Source organism: Eschrichtius robustus, chromosome 6 (assembly GCF_028021215.1).
Source record: "Eschrichtius robustus isolate mEscRob2 chromosome 6, mEscRob2.pri, whole genome shotgun sequence".
Lineage (NCBI taxonomy): Eukaryota > Metazoa > Chordata > Mammalia > Artiodactyla > Eschrichtiidae > Eschrichtius > Eschrichtius robustus.
Genome location: NC_090829.1, coordinates 101,844,507 through 101,862,084, shown reverse-complemented (window position 1 = coordinate 101,862,084; position 17,578 = coordinate 101,844,507). Strand labels below are relative to the sequence as shown.

At 35.7% G+C, this 17,578-nt stretch overlaps 1 protein-coding gene across 2 annotated transcripts in view; it reads left to right on the top strand.

The window, feature by feature from the left end:
• The first annotated feature begins 943 nt into the window (after positions 1 to 943).
• EPHA6 (EPH receptor A6) overlaps positions 944 to 17,578 on the top strand; it is an 839,145-nt gene continuing 822,510 nt past the window's right edge. For both annotated transcript variants that reach the window (XM_068545596.1, XM_068545595.1), the window contains exon 1: positions 944 to 1,322. In XM_068545596.1, coding sequence (XP_068401697.1) covers positions 944 to 1,322 — 379 coding nt within the window. The remainder of the gene's footprint in view (positions 1,323 to 17,578) is intronic.

Here is a 17,578-nt window from a genome sequence, read left to right as displayed (position 1 = left end):
AGGTCCGACGCCGCCAGGCTGCAGGCGCTCCGGGCCCCCGGAATCCCAGCGCCCACGGCTGCGACAATGCTCGTGACCTCCACTGCGAAGTCACGGCCGCACGGCGACGAGAAGACCTCAGTGAGCCCTGGTGCCAGGCACCCGTCCCTTTCCAGCCTGATGTGACTCTCCTCTGCTGCTTGCGCTCTTCCTTCGCTCTCCTAGGACTAGCAAGCGGAGGCGGCCGCAAAGCTGAGGCTCTCGCCCTCCTGGGCAAGTTTGGGCGACCCGCGCTGAGGAGTGGTCAGACTGGTCCGCCTCCGCCAAGCTCATCCCGGACCCGGCGCCCTTGCCCACAGCACTCGCCCCCCTCTGGCAGCAGAAATGTAGAGAAGTCGGGGGTAGCCGTGTTGGGAGCTGACAAGCCCTAAAACGCTGGACGCTGCTGCCGCGAAATGGGGAGCAAAGTGCTTGGGGGACTAAGTGCGGCCTCAGAGATGCCCGGGAAGCGGTTGTCGAGGCCGAAGCGCGGCGCAGACGCGGCCGAGCTGGAAGTGTCTGCTCTGCGGGTCGCTGCCGTCGCCACCTAGGCGAGGGGCTGAGGGCGCAGCTCGGTAGCTCGCTCGGACAGCTCGTGGCCCCGCGGAGCCTCTTCAGTCGTTCGGCTCGCGCCGCACCGGCCGGAGGAAAGTTCTCGCGGCGCCCGCCCGCTTCACAGCTGCTGTGCTCTCCCTGCTTTTGGCTCTGCAAGTGTCCACTTCAGTCCGGAGAGGCGCTCGGGCCGTCAGAGCTGCAGGAGCTGCCCACCGCACCTGGTCCTCGTCCCTCCCCCGCTTCCGGCCGTGAGGCGCCCTCCCCCGCCCCTTCGTTCCCCTCCCCCAAACTACAGCCCGAGCTAGCTCCTGCGCGCACGCTCTCCCGGGCCCAAGGGAATAGTCCTCGCGCGAGCGGGACACGGTGGTGGATGCAATTCCGCTGGCCTACAGCCGCCAGGAGCTCCCTGGCGCCTCAGGCAGCGTCCTCCTCCGAAGCAGCTGCGCCTGCCCCTGGGCAGCCTGGACCTTCGTGCCCTGCCCCCGGGGCCTCGCGCAGGGGGCGCCCCGGGACACCCCCTGTGGGCCGGGTGGAGGAGGAAGAGGAGGAGGAAGAAGACGTGGATCGGGACCCGTACCCTACGCGGAACACCTGGCTGCGCTGCTGCCACTTCTCTTTAAGGGGAAGAAGAGAGCCGGGGAGAGCCATGGGGGGCAGCGAAGTCCGGGAATTTCTTTTGCAATTTGGTTTCTTCTTGCCTCTGCTGACAGCTTGGCCGGGCGACTGCAGTCACGTCTCCAACAACCAAGGTAAGGGACGGGGCGGAGGAGCGAGAGGGGGCAGGAGGAGGCGGGTGCTCTGAGGACCGGTGCATTGGTCGCCTCCTGCAGGTAACTTCGTCCCGGGGTAGGCTTCTCCGGGCTCTCTACACGAGGGGGTAGAGGATGTCCCCTCCGCAGAGCGCCCTGTCCACATCGGCCGGGGCCGGCGACCTCACGAACTCCAGTCCCTTCTGCTTCCAAATGCCTTTAAACGGATGCGTGAGCATCCGCAGCAGTTGGGTCCCAGCCCTGGCGGCCACGGGACCGCTCCCCGCTGCGCGGTCTGCGCTGCAGGTCAGGCTCCGTGGCACAGGCTTAATGGAGACTTCTGGCTCTCTGCGGTCGCTCACAGCACGGTAACGTGTAGGTATCTCCCACATGCCTTCAAGAAAGCAGATCTCTCTCGCTGTAGCCTCTGGCCAAATACCAGCCTTTTGCCTTCTGTAAACTAAGCCGCCCTCGCCCAGCTGCAACCCCTTTACCCCATCCAGACCGAACGTAGACTTGTTGGAAATTATTCCGAATTATTTCTAGCCCAGATGCCCGAAGGGGCCGGGGGATAAGTATTAGGTGTGAATTAACAAGTTGTGAATATCCTGTTTATAAAGTCAGGTAAAGTGGTGAAGTGAAGATGAATAGTGTGTGAAAAGTGAAAGTGAGGTTTACTGAATGGAAAGCACTGAGAATTTTTGAACATTTTCTTGCCTTCTATCCAACAGTCTTTATGAGACATATCTCATCGGATTTCTGCTATGAATATTTAAGGATCTATAAAAAATATCACCTGCATAATCTAAATCCTCCTAGACTAAGAGATGAACACAACCGTAAAAGTTTTCCAGCATGTACCTGGCTTGATGCTCTCACTGGCACTGTGATGACTACCAGTGTTACCTGTTATGTCACACTTTTACAAATACTTCAAATATAAAACTTCAGTTATAGTTACCATTCAACATATAAGGCTTCGAAATAATTTGCAGATATATAAATGGAGGTCAGATGACATGAAAGTGTGCACTGTTTTTGCGAGGGTGAGAAGGTTGAGAGAGAAGGCAAAACAACACAGTCTTTTTTGTTATCAACATGTATGACCAATTTGTTAGAATTATTCAGAATCAATATTCAATTGTTCTCATTTATACAACTGGTACTTTTGACATGTTTTTCTAATTTTCTCTTTTTTTTTTTTTTGACCTGCCAAATTGCAATCACAAATGCATATGTCAATTTGAAAATCCTACACAACCATCATGCCTGTGAGGATGTATCATATGAGAACCACCTATAGTGCCATACTCTCCTATGGCGGTGTATACCTTCACACACATCCCTTATTTGTTTTCAAGGAATATTGACATTAAATATCAAAGGGGTAGTTACTTAATCTACCTCTGAAAATAGAAGATTGTTAAAAATAACATTTAATTATTTGACCTTTTTATTGAAAGGAGAGAGGAAATTTTTAATAATTGGAAGATCAGACACTTATGTTGTACCAAATGTGTCTAGGGCTACTAAAGAGATGTATACTTTGAAGTCAGGTTTACTAGAGATATTTTAACAGTTATTTCCTTGCAATCATTTCCCTAAATCAACATATTTTTTCATTAAGTGCTGGTAACCATCCAAGGCCCTGAGGATGCCAACATAAATAAAACACATGTTAGACTCTTCACATGACTAAAGTGCCATTCTACCAAAATGTGTCAAATGTTAAAATATGACCTTTCAGATAGTTATATTAAATTTAAGGACATAGAGGAGTTGTTTGTTAACCTCTTGCAGTAATTTTTACTTATCTATTTTAATGACTTTCTCATACTTTTAAAAGACATTTTACCTAAAATATTTACCAATTATATGTAATTTATGTGTGTTTTTATAAGTTAGCTTAACAGTGTTAGTATTACTCAGTTTACCCAACAATTAAATAAGATAACTAAAGGTAGTCTCCTAAAACTCTTAATTTGAACTTGTACTAACATGCTAAAAACACAGGCTATGCATTACACTTGGCTAATATAGTGCCTAAAGGCTAAGTTGGGTAAAATTTAGAGAAGTTCTTCAACAGAAGATTATAGAGAAAATATGCTCAGATTTTTTTCATCAGACACAAATGATTCCTTTTAAAATGCTTTTTACAGCCTAAAGTCATAGTGATTAGAAATTATGCCTTATAATACTTTGAGATAATTTTTGAATACTGAAATCATCACGCTAATAGTTAATAAAATGTGAAACTTCAAAATGTTATTTTTATGAACACTTGGGGGATATTTTCTTATTTGTAGCTTCATAAATAGATGACATGAATCAACATATCTTACCAATTTGTAAACATTGAAAACATGAGGTATTACAGAATTATTATAGTATGTATACAATATAGAAATATTACTGTAAAATATAAATCAGATTTTTTATACACATAGTAATAAACATCAGTAATATGATGAATAGTTAATTTTAAGGATATCATATTCATTTTCCTAGTAACTTTTCATCATAAGAGCTAATGGAATTCATGTTTTATCTTTAAAATTTGTTATGGAGGGTACAATTTCATTTTTATTTAATTTGCCTTCTCATTAAGGATAGTCACAAAGTAAACTTTTTAATGTTATTTATCTATTTTTACCAAATCATATAAAATCTTTCATGGTTGAATGAAGGAATCACCCTCTTCCCATTTCCTAGTTTTCCATACGTAGGCATAGTAAAACGATCAAAAAAGTGAACTACCTCATTTTTAACCTGGTGCTTAAGATGGTGCTAAGAGTAACTTGAGTACAGGAAGCATCTCTTCTCTTGTTTTTTTAACTGCTGTGAAGCTCTGCACTATAAAGACAAAATAAATCAGTTTGACTCTCTCTTCCTGTTACCCAAACCTCCTTGAATCCATCAGAAAGTAGAGTTGCTTCCTAGATCACTTCATCTGATTAAGTAAGTGAAAGCGTGATTTGTACTCAGATTTCTCTTATTCCATTAGTTTTCCCTCTATTTAAAACCATAGTATTTATTTCGTGTTGGTAATTTTTATGTAAAAATAACAGATTTTACCCTCTTAATATATGTAAACTTTTATTTCCGTACTAGTAGGATACTTAGGAGAATATAAAATACAATCTTGTTTCATATGTAAGTAACCAGGTGTATCAATAACAGTGGTTAGTAGCCACCAGGGATCCATTAATTCAGAGATTACTCTGCTTTAGTCTAAGAGTTGATGCATCTCTCAGGGTGTGACTCATGTTTCCAAAAATAATCAATACTCAAATAATATATTAAATCAAAATATGGTTTGAATATGAGAGTCTACTGAGCTCATTTTACTACCAAGATTGTGTGAATTGATCATTCTCCTCCACCCAGGAAGTTCAGTGACAAATGAAATAAACAAGGAAAACAGTAGTCTGAGTCATTAGTTTCACTGAATTTATTAATTTGAATGAATTGAGTGTAAAATACACTAAGTTGTGTGTAAATACAGGTGAACATAGCTGAGGAGAAAAATATCTGCTTAATAAAATTCATAGCCCCAAATTAGTTGAACTTCCATAAGTATTGTTCACAAACTATAAGACTGTTGTTCTAATGTTTATTGAAGGGGAGGAATTGAAATATTTTCGGAAAGGTCAAGAGTGAACTTTACTGAAAATATTTAATGTTGTGTTAAATAAGGAAAACTGAATGATTTATAAAGAACATTTCTAAAAGACCTTTTATTTATATAAAATTATTTTCAGGGATAAATTATTTATAGTTGTAAAGGTGCAGATTGTAATCACATGTTTTCTTATTTACCATAAGTATAAAAACAACCTAGAATGTAATTTTATTATACATTTACAAATTGAAATAAGCCATTGTGTAATTAGTCATTATGATTAGTGTTTAAAATAGAAATATAAAATGTCATTGATATGCATTGATCATCTAAATGTTTTTTTGCTCTGAGTTTGGGATAACACTATATCTAAAAATTTTTTTTATACAGTGTTCTTTAAGGATCTCTTCTTCAAACTAGGAATAACATGAATAAAGCAGGGTTTTTTTTGTTGTTGTTGTTGTTGTTGTTTTAATTATTTATTTATTTATTTATGGCTGTGTTGGTCTTCGTTTCTGTGTGAGGGCTTTCTCTAGTTGTGGCAAGTGGGGGCCACTCTTCATCGCGGTGCGCAGGCCTCTCGCTATGGCGGCCTCTCTTGTTGCGGAGCACAGGCTCCAGATGCGCAGGCTCAGTAATTGTGGCTCACGGGCCCAGTTGCTCCGTGGCATGTGGGATCTTCCCAGACCAGGGCTCGAACCCGTGTCCCCTGCATTAGCAGGCAGATTCTCAACCACTGCGCCACCAGGGAAGCCCAATAAAGCAGTTTTAATTGAGATTTCCCCAAGGGGAAAATATATATCTAAAATTAGTGGTTAAATAACATCTTTTTACATTTTTAATATTTTCAACTTTTCTAATAAGGAATTTGTATGACTTTTATGTTACAAAATTAAATATTGAGAAAAATACTAGAGTTGAAATTCCCTTCTTCACTGATCGCTGCTGGTATAAATAACTTAAGTGCAAAAGGCATCATAGATTTCTGGAATTTCCTTCTACCAATCCTCTTTCCCTATGACAAGCACCATATCTCAATCTTTCTCTTTCATTCTTCTCTTTTCACACACATGAGTACTTCTGACTATATATTTCATTTGTCTTAAATGGCGAGAGAACAGATCTTATTTTACAGTTTACATAGTCAACCTAACCCCAAAAATAATAGAAGTTTCTTCATTGTGTTCTTCACTCAACATTTCTTGGGAGTATAAATATGGTGGAGATCAGTACATATAGTTAAGTAATGAAAACGGATTGACTTTGTTCAGTGTACTTTGCCAATCATGTAATCAAACTAAATTTGTACAGAAGGATTAAATTGTTTATACATCCACAGTGTTATTTTTAAATAAAAATTGTATATATTATATCATACATATAAAAATTGTGCAACATAATTTAATATACTACATCTATAGTGTTCTGATCAACTTTCAATTTCATTAGACTGACATTAGTTCTTTAAAAAAATGGAAATTATATTACCTCTACTTTTGCCTTATTTTATTGAGTACTGTGTTTTCGAGTTTAATATTTAGATGATGAAGAGAAAAAGAATAAGTAAGGCAGACTTTATAAATGCCCTCATGGAATTTATTTTCTAGTAAGGGAGACTGACAAAAAAATATTTAAGTAAATGAAACTATATGCTGTGCAGGAAAGAATACAGGCACTGAGCAAATAAAAGGAGGGACCTGCTATTTTAAATGTGATGGTTGGAAAGGCCTATCTAGGAGGTGACATGTAAGTCACATTCTCAAGGATGAGAAAGAGCTAATTGTACAGAATGGGAAGAAGTGCATTCTAGGTAAAGGGAATTGCCTGGTCAGTGACCTTGAAGGGAAATGAGCTTGACACATTTGAAGAAATAAGTCCAGTGTGACTGGACCTTACTGAGCAAGGAAGAGATTTAGCACAAAGTAAGGTTTGAAAGATAGTGAGGAACCAGATACCACAGAGAAGAAAACAAGCCATGGAAAGGAACTGGGTTTTAATATTATCCTAGGTAAAATGGGAAGCTATTGAGAGATTTTAACCATTTTTCATTTTAAGAGCATTATGGCTAGTGAGCAAAGCGATGATTGGAAGATGGCAAGAATAGAATTAGGAGTCTGTTGCAGTTACATGGGGGGTGGGATATGGTGGCCTGGCTAGAGTGGTGGTAGTGAGATGGGGAGAAAAGATGGATTTGAGATACATTTTGGAGTTAGGATTATGGGATCATCTTATCATTACAGAAAAATAAATGTAGATATTCAACATTTATATCACTTTTTTTTCCAAAGGGCTGAAAAAATTTTCCATTACTCCCCGTAAAAATGACCTTGCTTATAATAATTGATAATTGACAGAGGATAGGAAGGGTGGGGTGAGGCCCACTTTCCACTCTATTCAGCTCAAACTATGATTTAAAATATAATCTTAACAGTTTTACTATTTCAAACCATTGTCAAACCATTGTACATAACATTGTACACTCATATTGGATCAACAAATGAAATTTTTTAATGCATTTTTGACATGATAACTTTCCATATATAGTTGTTTTTTGTCAGAGTGGATAATGGCACACATGGGTGGAAACATCTTCACAAAGCAACATGGTAATCCAACAGAGTCTATTAAAATATAGAGCAATATTTGGAAGTTTGGCTTATGCACCAATTTTGTTCATCTTTGTTATGATCAGATTACTGTTACTGAAAACAAAAATGTAAGTGATACTAGATATCAAATAAGCGTGTTTCACATATTTTCTATTAGTCTTCTTTTATCTCTGTATTTTCTTTCAATGAAGAGAAACAAATACACGTTCAGAAAGCCTATAAGAGATCCAAAAAATGAGATCTTAAGATGAGGGAAGAAACTATTAGGCTCTCCACTAAACAAGAGTAAATTGCATATAATTTAAAAATTTCCCTGACCAGTTATTATTCATTACAGTGAGTTGCATTATAATAATAATATATGAATGTAATCATTAAATAGAAGCATACAAATTCCTAACTTAGTCGTATATACTTTGTATATATTTAGAAAATTCATACTCTGGAAATGCTTCATTTAAACATTTCTAAATATTCTTAAATATACATATTCAAACATAGTAAATCTTATATTTTACTTTAATGCTTAGTATGTTCTGGAGAATACTATTGATATTTTATAGTGATTTCCTTTCAGTAAACATTGACTTCTTATGGGATATACAATTTTGTTTTTCAATGATAAATATTCTAGAACTGAGTGAAAACATTCGTTCTTCAAACAGATATTTATCAGAGGCCTACTATTTGATAGGCAGTGTACTTACCATATATAAGAATTCAAGGAGAACTTTCCCTCCTAGAATATATGATCCAGTGAAGGGTTTCCAGTCTCTTTCCAAGTCTGGCAGGAAAATTTTCTGTTTTCTTAAAATTAGATCCAAAATTAATTAGAAAAACTTTAAAAACACATTTGTTATATGGTAACATGTAACAAGTACTGTTGCTCAATTCTCATAATATATTTATGTACCATTTATTTGAAAGTAATTTCTATTATTTCATTAGTTTATCTCAAAGTTAAGAAAATAAGTCACTCAACAGTCACATATTAAAAATCTCCCTGTGTCAGGCATTATGCTAGGTTCTAAGTCTACAACAGTGATTATCATACAATCTCTGTTCCTTAGAAAATCAGTCTTCTCTGTTGATGTTACATATCCTTGAGTAATTGATATTTACTCTAATTACTTGATGATTTTTATGAGATGAAGAATTTTACAGTAAATGAGATCATGAGGGAGAGAAGGAAGGGGCTAAAGTAATACTACTAACACTTTCATGTGGTTTATTTGTAAAATTGCTTCACAAGGATCTTCTAATATTAGTTTTATGTGGGCATATATTCTATTTAATTACATGAAAAGTAAACATAAATATGCATTTAAAAACACAACCATGCATAGAAAATATAAATATTTCACATCTGTAATGGCTTTCCATGGACTGACAGGTAGAGGGAGATTTTGTTTGAAGGATGTTAGACAAGCTTTTTATGGTGTATTTATTTAAGGTGGGTTTATTATTAAAAACTATGGTTAATGGTGAAGAAGCTAGTTTCCAGTTTCAGGTAGCAGCAAGCATACCTTTTAATTAAGCTTTGGAGTGGGAACTGGGATGAAAGTGTGTATTTTCAGTTCATGTACTGAAAAATAGATTCAGCTACTTTCCCAGGATACTGCTGTGTCCTCTAGCTGTTGGCCTGTTTGATGATCTGAACTTGCTGGATATAAATGAAAAATCACCCCTCTTCCTTCTATTTCATTTTATAACTTCAGTTGTAAAGTTGTACTTAACTTTTTGATCATAGGAGATATAACATCTCCTTAGAAACTGAATGTTCAGGAGGTAGAATTAGTTATGTATTATTCTTATAATGTTAGGTATCTGTGGATATATGGGATATTTATGTACGTAATTTATTTACTTATGTTAACTTACTAATAACATAACAGTAGAATAATTATGTGTTCTTTCAGATTATTATTATAATATTCATATTGGTGGTACATGAGCCTTGCAAAGAGAAACACATTCTTTTATAGTACATAGAGTATAATGTCTAGAATAAGGAAGAGTACTTACACATGATTTTAAAAAAATCAATATATGAAAAATTTCCTACCTATGATGACTAGGAAATAAAAGGGTATTACATTAATATGTATTCCAAATAAGAATTATCTAAAACTAATTGAAATGATTGCCTCCAAGTATGAGTTGAAATATATCTCAATATCACCTTAATTTTTACTTTTAAAGGAAGAAATTTGTTCCTTATATTGCTATGATACTTTAATATTGCTAAAAATAATTAAAATTAAACATTTAATTAGAAAATTAAACTATGTAGTGGCTAATGAATGTTATTCTAAAAATTGATATCTAAGACAACTGAAGTTTATTTTAAAATATAATACAGTGGCTAAGTAGCTATAAACATGCAAAATGAAAAGAAAAATAGGGATAGAAAAAAACTGAATTATGGTACTATTTTTAAAATGAACCTAATTGGTTAAGAAGTCTCTCTTGTTATATATATATAACAATATCGTGGGTTAGAGCCTTATCTCTGCAAGTATGGAAATGTCCTGATGACAGAGAACGTTAGCTAAATCTCTTTAAAAAAAAAAAATCCTGAAAATTTCCTTTCATTCTCCTTCTGGATTAAAGTATACTTAGACAACATTTAAACTGTGAATGCAAGTGAAAATAATTAGTAGTTGCCATTATGTGTGACAGGAAAGAGCTGAGCAAACTAACAGCATTGCACAAAATCATAAGACTTTTGTCAGTTTCTAAAATTAAATAAAATCTATGCATTAGTCCACTTGTTAACAATTATAATGCCTGATCAACAACAACAAAAAACCCCAAGACTGCAGTAGCCACAACAATTTCGTAACACTAGAACATTTAATGAGGAAACTACCCTGTTTCCTTGGCTGTTTTACATGCTTAATTTAATGAGGGAGCAGTCAGAAAGAGATCCTAACTTTTATCTGAAAAAGAAACAGAATTTCAGAAGTGCATATTGTTGGTATAGCATATTGCTTAGCATGTTTTAAAATAAGTGAAAAATAACATGCTCCAATTTTATTTTTATGATACTATATTAGCGCAAAAATTGTACCTATATTATAATAACTTACTGTCTTAAAGTGTTATAGTATAATAACTTCATTTTATAGTTTAGAAAACTAGAGTTCACCCCAGTTATTAAAATAGCAGGTAGTTTGTTTATTTAAAATTCCATGTGTAAGAACCTTTATGATATTCACTAGTTTATGACCAAAAACCCGTGTATACATATGCACTGTTTTTTTAGATTTTTCAAGAGCTCTATTACCTAATAAAGCAAAAGTAAAATTTAAGAATTTATTTTAAAGTTTAGTATTCTAGAGTTTTAAGTACTTGTTAAAGCTAAATGAAAATTTCCCCTGAATTTATGAAGCCTTAAAATCAGATGAAATTGTTATCCTGTTTCTGTTATAAAGTTCTGAAATACTTTTCCATTGTAATATAGATATAGTTATCTTTGGGTTTTTGTTTGTTCATTTTTATTTTTATTACTTATATATAAACACTTCAGTTCTTAATCTATATGGTTTATTTGTATATATTTTCCTAGAATTCTCAAATTAGTTCAAAATTAAGTATACATTCATCCAATTTTTAAATGAAATATATTGATACCTACTATGTTTTTTCACTGTGCTGGGAACAGGAAACGTAAAGATGGGTCACTTTGCCCTGGACTTGTGAGAGCTTAAGATTTAACTAATAAGACTATTTATATGTCATTGAATAATTGACAAAGCAATATGGATTTAGCTGTTCCATAGATAAGTTCACATCTATGAACTATTGTTTACAGAGAAGAAAAGGTAAAAGTACCATTTTCACTGATCTATGAATTAATATATGGAGACACTGAGAATAAATATTCATTCAGTATATTGACCATGACCCTATATTGGCACTGACTTTGTGTGCCTGCTAGAAATGAAATAGGGTCTGCCCCCTGACATTAAGTACAACGTTGTAAAGTTGAAGAGATATACTTAACAGTTAAATACTAGCAATATAGCAAAGATAAAGGGAAATAATTTTAAAAATTATAAACAAAAAAGAATCTTTTTTTAAAAAAATTAATTAATTAATTAATTAATTTTTGGCTGCGTTGGGTCTTCGTTGCTATGCGCGGGCTTTCTCTAGTTGTGGCAAGCGGGGGCTACTCTTTGTTGCAGTGCGCGGGCTTCTCACCGCGGTGGCGTCTCTTGCTGCGCTTGTTGTGGAGCACCGGCTCTAGGCGTGCGGGCTTCAGTAGTTGTGGCCTGCAGGTTCAGTAGTTGTGGCGCATGGGCTTAGCTGCTCCGTGGCATGTGGGATCTTCCCTGACCAGGGCTCAAACCCATGTCCCCTGCCTTGGCAGGCAGATTCTTAACCACTGCGCCACCAGGGAAGTCCAAAAAATAATCTTGAGTTACATATGGGAAATGAAAATGAATCTCACATTTATCAGGATTCATCATCATAAATATATATAAGCAATAAGAGAATTAAATGACTCCTCTGGAACTTCAATTTTTAAGCTACCTTGAATTAGTTATTCTGCACTTGAACATTAAAACTTACTCTGTGTATAGGTAAAAATAAAATCCAAGTGAATAATATCTTAGATTGAACATAGTTGTTTTTTTTTTTAACATCTTTATTGGAGTATAATTGCTTTACAGTGGGGTGTTAGTTTCTGCTTTATAACAAATTGAATCAGCTATACATATACATATATCCCCATATCTCCTCCCTCTTGCGTCTGCCTCCCACCCTCCCTATCCCACCCCTCTAGGTGGTCACAAAGCACCCAGCTGATCTCCCTGTGCTATGCGGCTGCTTCCCACTAGCTATCAATTTTACATTTGGTAGTGTATATATGTAATGCTACTCTCTCACTTCGTCCCAGCTTACCCTTCCCCCTCCCCATGTCCTCAAGTCCATTCTCAGCGTCTCCATCTTTATTCCTGTCCTGACCCTAAGTTCTTCATAACCATTTTTTTTTTTATAGATTCCATATATAGAACATAGAGTTTTTAAGTAGATGGCACCACTTGGCTTTTTCATTAAAAGTTTTATCATATTCTTTAAGAAACAGTGTGTTTGATGATGGTGGCTGCTTTTAAAAAGAAACAGCACAAAAACTATAACAACACAAAATCTTGATTTTAATGGATTGTGTGTGGTTTTCTCTACTGATTATTTTACATTTAGATGATGGTAAAATTGTAAAACCTGTATGATTTACACTATATGCAATTTAAAGATTAAAAATGTTTCTCTAGTTTCTTGCCATCTCTTACCATTCTTGTTTTATTGTGATTCTCTCTTCCCTACCTCTTTTAAATATTGGTTTTTAGAGGTGTTTCATAACTTTGAAATTGCTAGTATTCTTTAACATTTATGTTGAGAAATTAGATAAATTACTCTTTGATAGATCCTGTATTTTATATTTGAGAAATGTGCCTGTAGAAGAACATAGAGATAGAAATTGCTGCCAGAACTTGGTATTTTTAGACAGAGAAAAATCAATGGCAGATTATCCATGATTAGCTGTTGACATTTAGATTTGTACATTTATAATGTCAAAAAGCACTGAACTGTCAATTTAGTTTCTAAATTACGATAATATTCTTATTTTCAAATCCAATATTTTATGGTTCTCTTCTGTCCTTCAACATAGAGATATATTTAAAATAATAATTGAAATAATTGCAGATCTTTTGACAAACTGGACTTTAAATAATTAATTGAAAAATTACAGATCTGCTAAAAAGCCTAATGAATTACTCATCTTTTTGTGTGCATCTAGGTTTGTTGTTGTTGCCCTGATCATTATTTCAATACCCTAGTGCAGGCGTTATTTCTAACTTATGAAAATAAATATCTTTATAAAGGTATATTATGATTGGATTAATATTTCTTCACCTTTAATCATTACACAATACCTAGAATATGGTTGTGTATTGCTATGTCATAAAAATTATTTTAATTCTGTGCTAGAGTATGTATCATAAGTCTTTAAAGTATTTTCTCCTCCAGCAGATGATTTGCCTTGGCTGTGAGAATCTGAGTTGTTGTCAGGCTTTACTAGATTGAGGATATTTTTTGAGGTTTGATATCTTAATTGTAAAAGATTATGATTTTAAGTACATCCCACCACACATATGCCACATTTATTATGGAATAGATCACATCCTCCAAATGCACACTAGCTTGGTTGGAAGTTCTGCTTCTAATGTGGCACCAGAGTGTAGGAAGCTTAAATAATATCTATATAACTAAGGAAAAAGCCATAAATTTTCTTTTTAATATACTTGTCTCTGATATACTTATTGTCCAGGTCCAAGATTATCCTGTTCAGTCAGTTGCTCTCAATTTCTTATAAAAAATTTAGACTTAATTCTCTTCTAATGCAAAATTAGGGAAGATTTCATGCAAATGGACTATTTTAAATTTATCTCCTTTAGCTAGTCTTAAATTGGAATGATTATGATTTTCTTTTATGTGTAAGTTCTTTATATACTACTTACATATGTCATGTTAATTCCAAGTATTTCCCCCAAGTTACCTTTAATTATGTTTATTACTGTTTGGATATCAAGATTGGCTTCAGCCTCCAAATTTTTCCACTTATCATTTTTCCCCTCTAATATTTGCTTCTGATGACATGCACACGTTGAACAATAGGCAGTTGGGAAGTAAATGCCCATTTACCAGTCACTCTAATAGTGCTTTATATACCAACGATAAGCTCCCTGACAAAATGTCAGTTGTAACTAATGTACCTTATGCTGAAGTGGTGTTTCTTACCTTCCAATTTTAATCTAAATCCTCCCAAATTCACTTATCTAATATTCACATGAACAAGAATGGCTGATACCTACCTAGTTATAGGTAGGTAGAAGAGGGGGAAGAAAGGTAGGCTCAAGTTATAGGAATATTTACCACATGGAATGAGGATGACAAAGCGGTTGCGCGTGGCTCTACTGCAGGTGTGACATTATGCTGGACCCACACACATACACAATCTTCCAATATTGTCTAGCTTGGAAAAACTCCTTGAGTGGAAAAGCTAGAAAACAGTTGAAAGGGGGTTGAGAATTTGAGTAAGAATTTAGGCTGAATATCTAGCTGAAATCAAGGAACTTTCCTTCCTCAGTGATTATTTCTCAACACTTAATCTTTTTGGAGGAGTTTATAATTTTATGGAATGATGTCTATTAATCTTTTCCTCAGTAATTTTTTTAGTTTTTTTAATATGTAGAGAATCTTTGCACCTCCTATTTAACTGTATTTTCTAGATGTGTTATGGCTTCAGGTTAATATATATCATGCCTCAGAGTGTGCTATGACAGCAAACATTTCTTTTGAAGATGTAAAATGTTCTAGAAAGCAGTTAAGCAGAAAGTTGAAAAATATTCATATACTTAGATTGTTAATTACACTTTTATGAATTTAAATTCTAGGAGAATGCATGGATAAAGACAGGCCAAAATTTGTATACAGGACTTTTCATTTCAGCCTTATTTATCAAACTGAAGAATTGGCAACAAAGTCAATGCCCCCAGATAGGAACATCTTCATAGAGACATAACTTCCTTTATTTGTAAAAATTTCTTCGATGAGGGCATGTGCATCAACAGGAGTTCCAAATCCCTCAATGTGAGATGGTGGAAAAAATTGTTTTGCTACTGAGAGAGCACATAAGAGAGATGATAGGAGAACAGGGAAGGAAGCCTTTGCAATAGGAGCAGTCTGATGGAGATTCTGGGACTTGTTTAGAGTAGCCAAGAGGATGGTTTAAAAATGATGGTGTCTGTTGTTCTGTTTGAAATTGTTCTCATGACTGCGATGTTAACCATTTCCCCTGTCTTCACCTCCAACATTTTATCAAACTCTGTTATACTCCAGAAAAACAAGAATAGAAATCAGTTCTAATTTAAGTTCAAAATAAATGGATAACATCTTTGTACTTAAAGAGGATGTTTCTCTGAAAAACTCAAAAATGTTTTGTACTCAGCAGTCTCTCCCATTAATACACCTATAAAAATATATCTCCAGTTGATGGAGGATTTGACGTAGTAGGAAAAATGAAGAAAAAGACCAAATGCTTTTCAACTGTGTATATTAATTTAATTCTACCACTTCATCTTTTTATTCCACCTTTCCAAAGTAAGTAAGCAGCATAAATTACTGCACTTATTTTACTATAGGAATTTATATGGACGTTAAGTTACTTGGCAAAGCTGATAGAGCAAATTAGTAACCACAAAGGAAAAAGAAAGCAGGCCTTAAGCCTGTTAGATCAGTGTACTTTCTAAATGGGAAGGAGAATTTCAGGCAACTCCTAGAATATTAAAAATGCAAAGGTATTGAATTTAAATATTGTTCCTCTACATTAATGTCTTGAGAACTTTCTAAAACACTTAACCTCTATCACTTATAAATATCGATAGTCTGTTTTAAAAGAATAGAAGAATATTTTGGAAAAATATTTATAAAGAAGGATTTCTTTTACTGGATTATACAGCTTTTTAAAATTAGCATTTAATAGTTATGACTTTAAGTAATATGCCATTTTTACTCCCATTTTCTTTATATATATTATTTTTGTGGTTGTAAGGCCCATTACTGTGTGCTTTTGCTTGTATGTTTATCACTTGTTTGTTTACTAATTCGTCCGGATGTTTAAACTGCTTGTTAGGCACTGTACAAGCAGCCTTGATTAATGGGCAATAATGATAATTTAAGTATCTAATGAGAAGCTGTACAGTTTGAGTCTTCAGCCCCAGACTCTCCTCCTTTTGGACTACTTTTGATTTTCCCTCAATTCAGATCTAGCATAGCAACTATCAAGTCTTAATGTCTATAAGAACTGCTGAAGAACTTTTTCAAATGACAGATTGCTGAGCCCCACTACCAAAGAGCTGGATTTAGTGTGTTAAAGATAGTGTTTAGGACTGTTCATTTTTAATAAACACTCTGCTAAATGTAGATGCAGATGGTTTGAGAAACCCTGACTTAGGGATCCCTATCTGTATCCATTGCAGCAAGTACGGATTAAAGCTAGCTAAAATAAGCAGAAAAGAAATTTATAAGAAATTGGATATCTTATAAATAAAAATTGGATTTATAATATAAATATTGGATTTATAAGACCTTGGATAAGATGATTCCACAGAACTGAAGAGACTCCTAGAGAACCAACCTTAGCAAAGGATAAGAATCAGGGCAGCACCTGGGATCTGGACATCAGGAATTAATCATCAGTCTCATTGGGCTGAATTGATTTCAACCCTTTTTTCCCTATAATTATATTACTCAGCTAAAAATATCAGTTCTGCAAGAGTGAGTCTGAATGGACTAGATTGGGTCATGAGCCCCTGCATCATAGACAGAGTAGGACCCCTTGATTGACAACCTTACCATGACTGGACACTATGGGGGACAAGGAATTCCTTAAAAATGCTGTCACTAAAACAAGTGGAATGGATAATGGGTGGCCAAAACCTAGCACATCTCTAATCACTGATAGTATAATATAATCATCCAAATAACTTCTTTTAGAATTTCAGCCCTTACACTAAAAACTCAATTATGAAATGGATATGCCTTTGTATAATTAGAGTCTATAGTGTTTCCCAGTTCAGCCCAGAGGAGTTAGGCATCATATTGCTACTACCCTCAATAGAGTATTAGCAATTTAGGAGGCATATTATAATAGAATCATGAAGCCAGTCTCCCGAAAGGATAGCATATATTTGCTTTTACTCAAGTACAATTTGAAATATCCCTTGTTACGATAAAACTCTTATCCTGCAGTATAGAAGATAAGGAAACAATATAGATGGCCTGAACTAACCTTTTCTTTACAAGAAATTTGACTTTTACCAAGTGGCTTACACAAAATTTCAGTGCATTCAAAATACTGTACAATATTCTGGTCATTACCGTGTGCCTGGCTAACATGAGAAAATTTGTGACACAAAATATTGTGCCCAATATTGATCCAACTTCCATACACA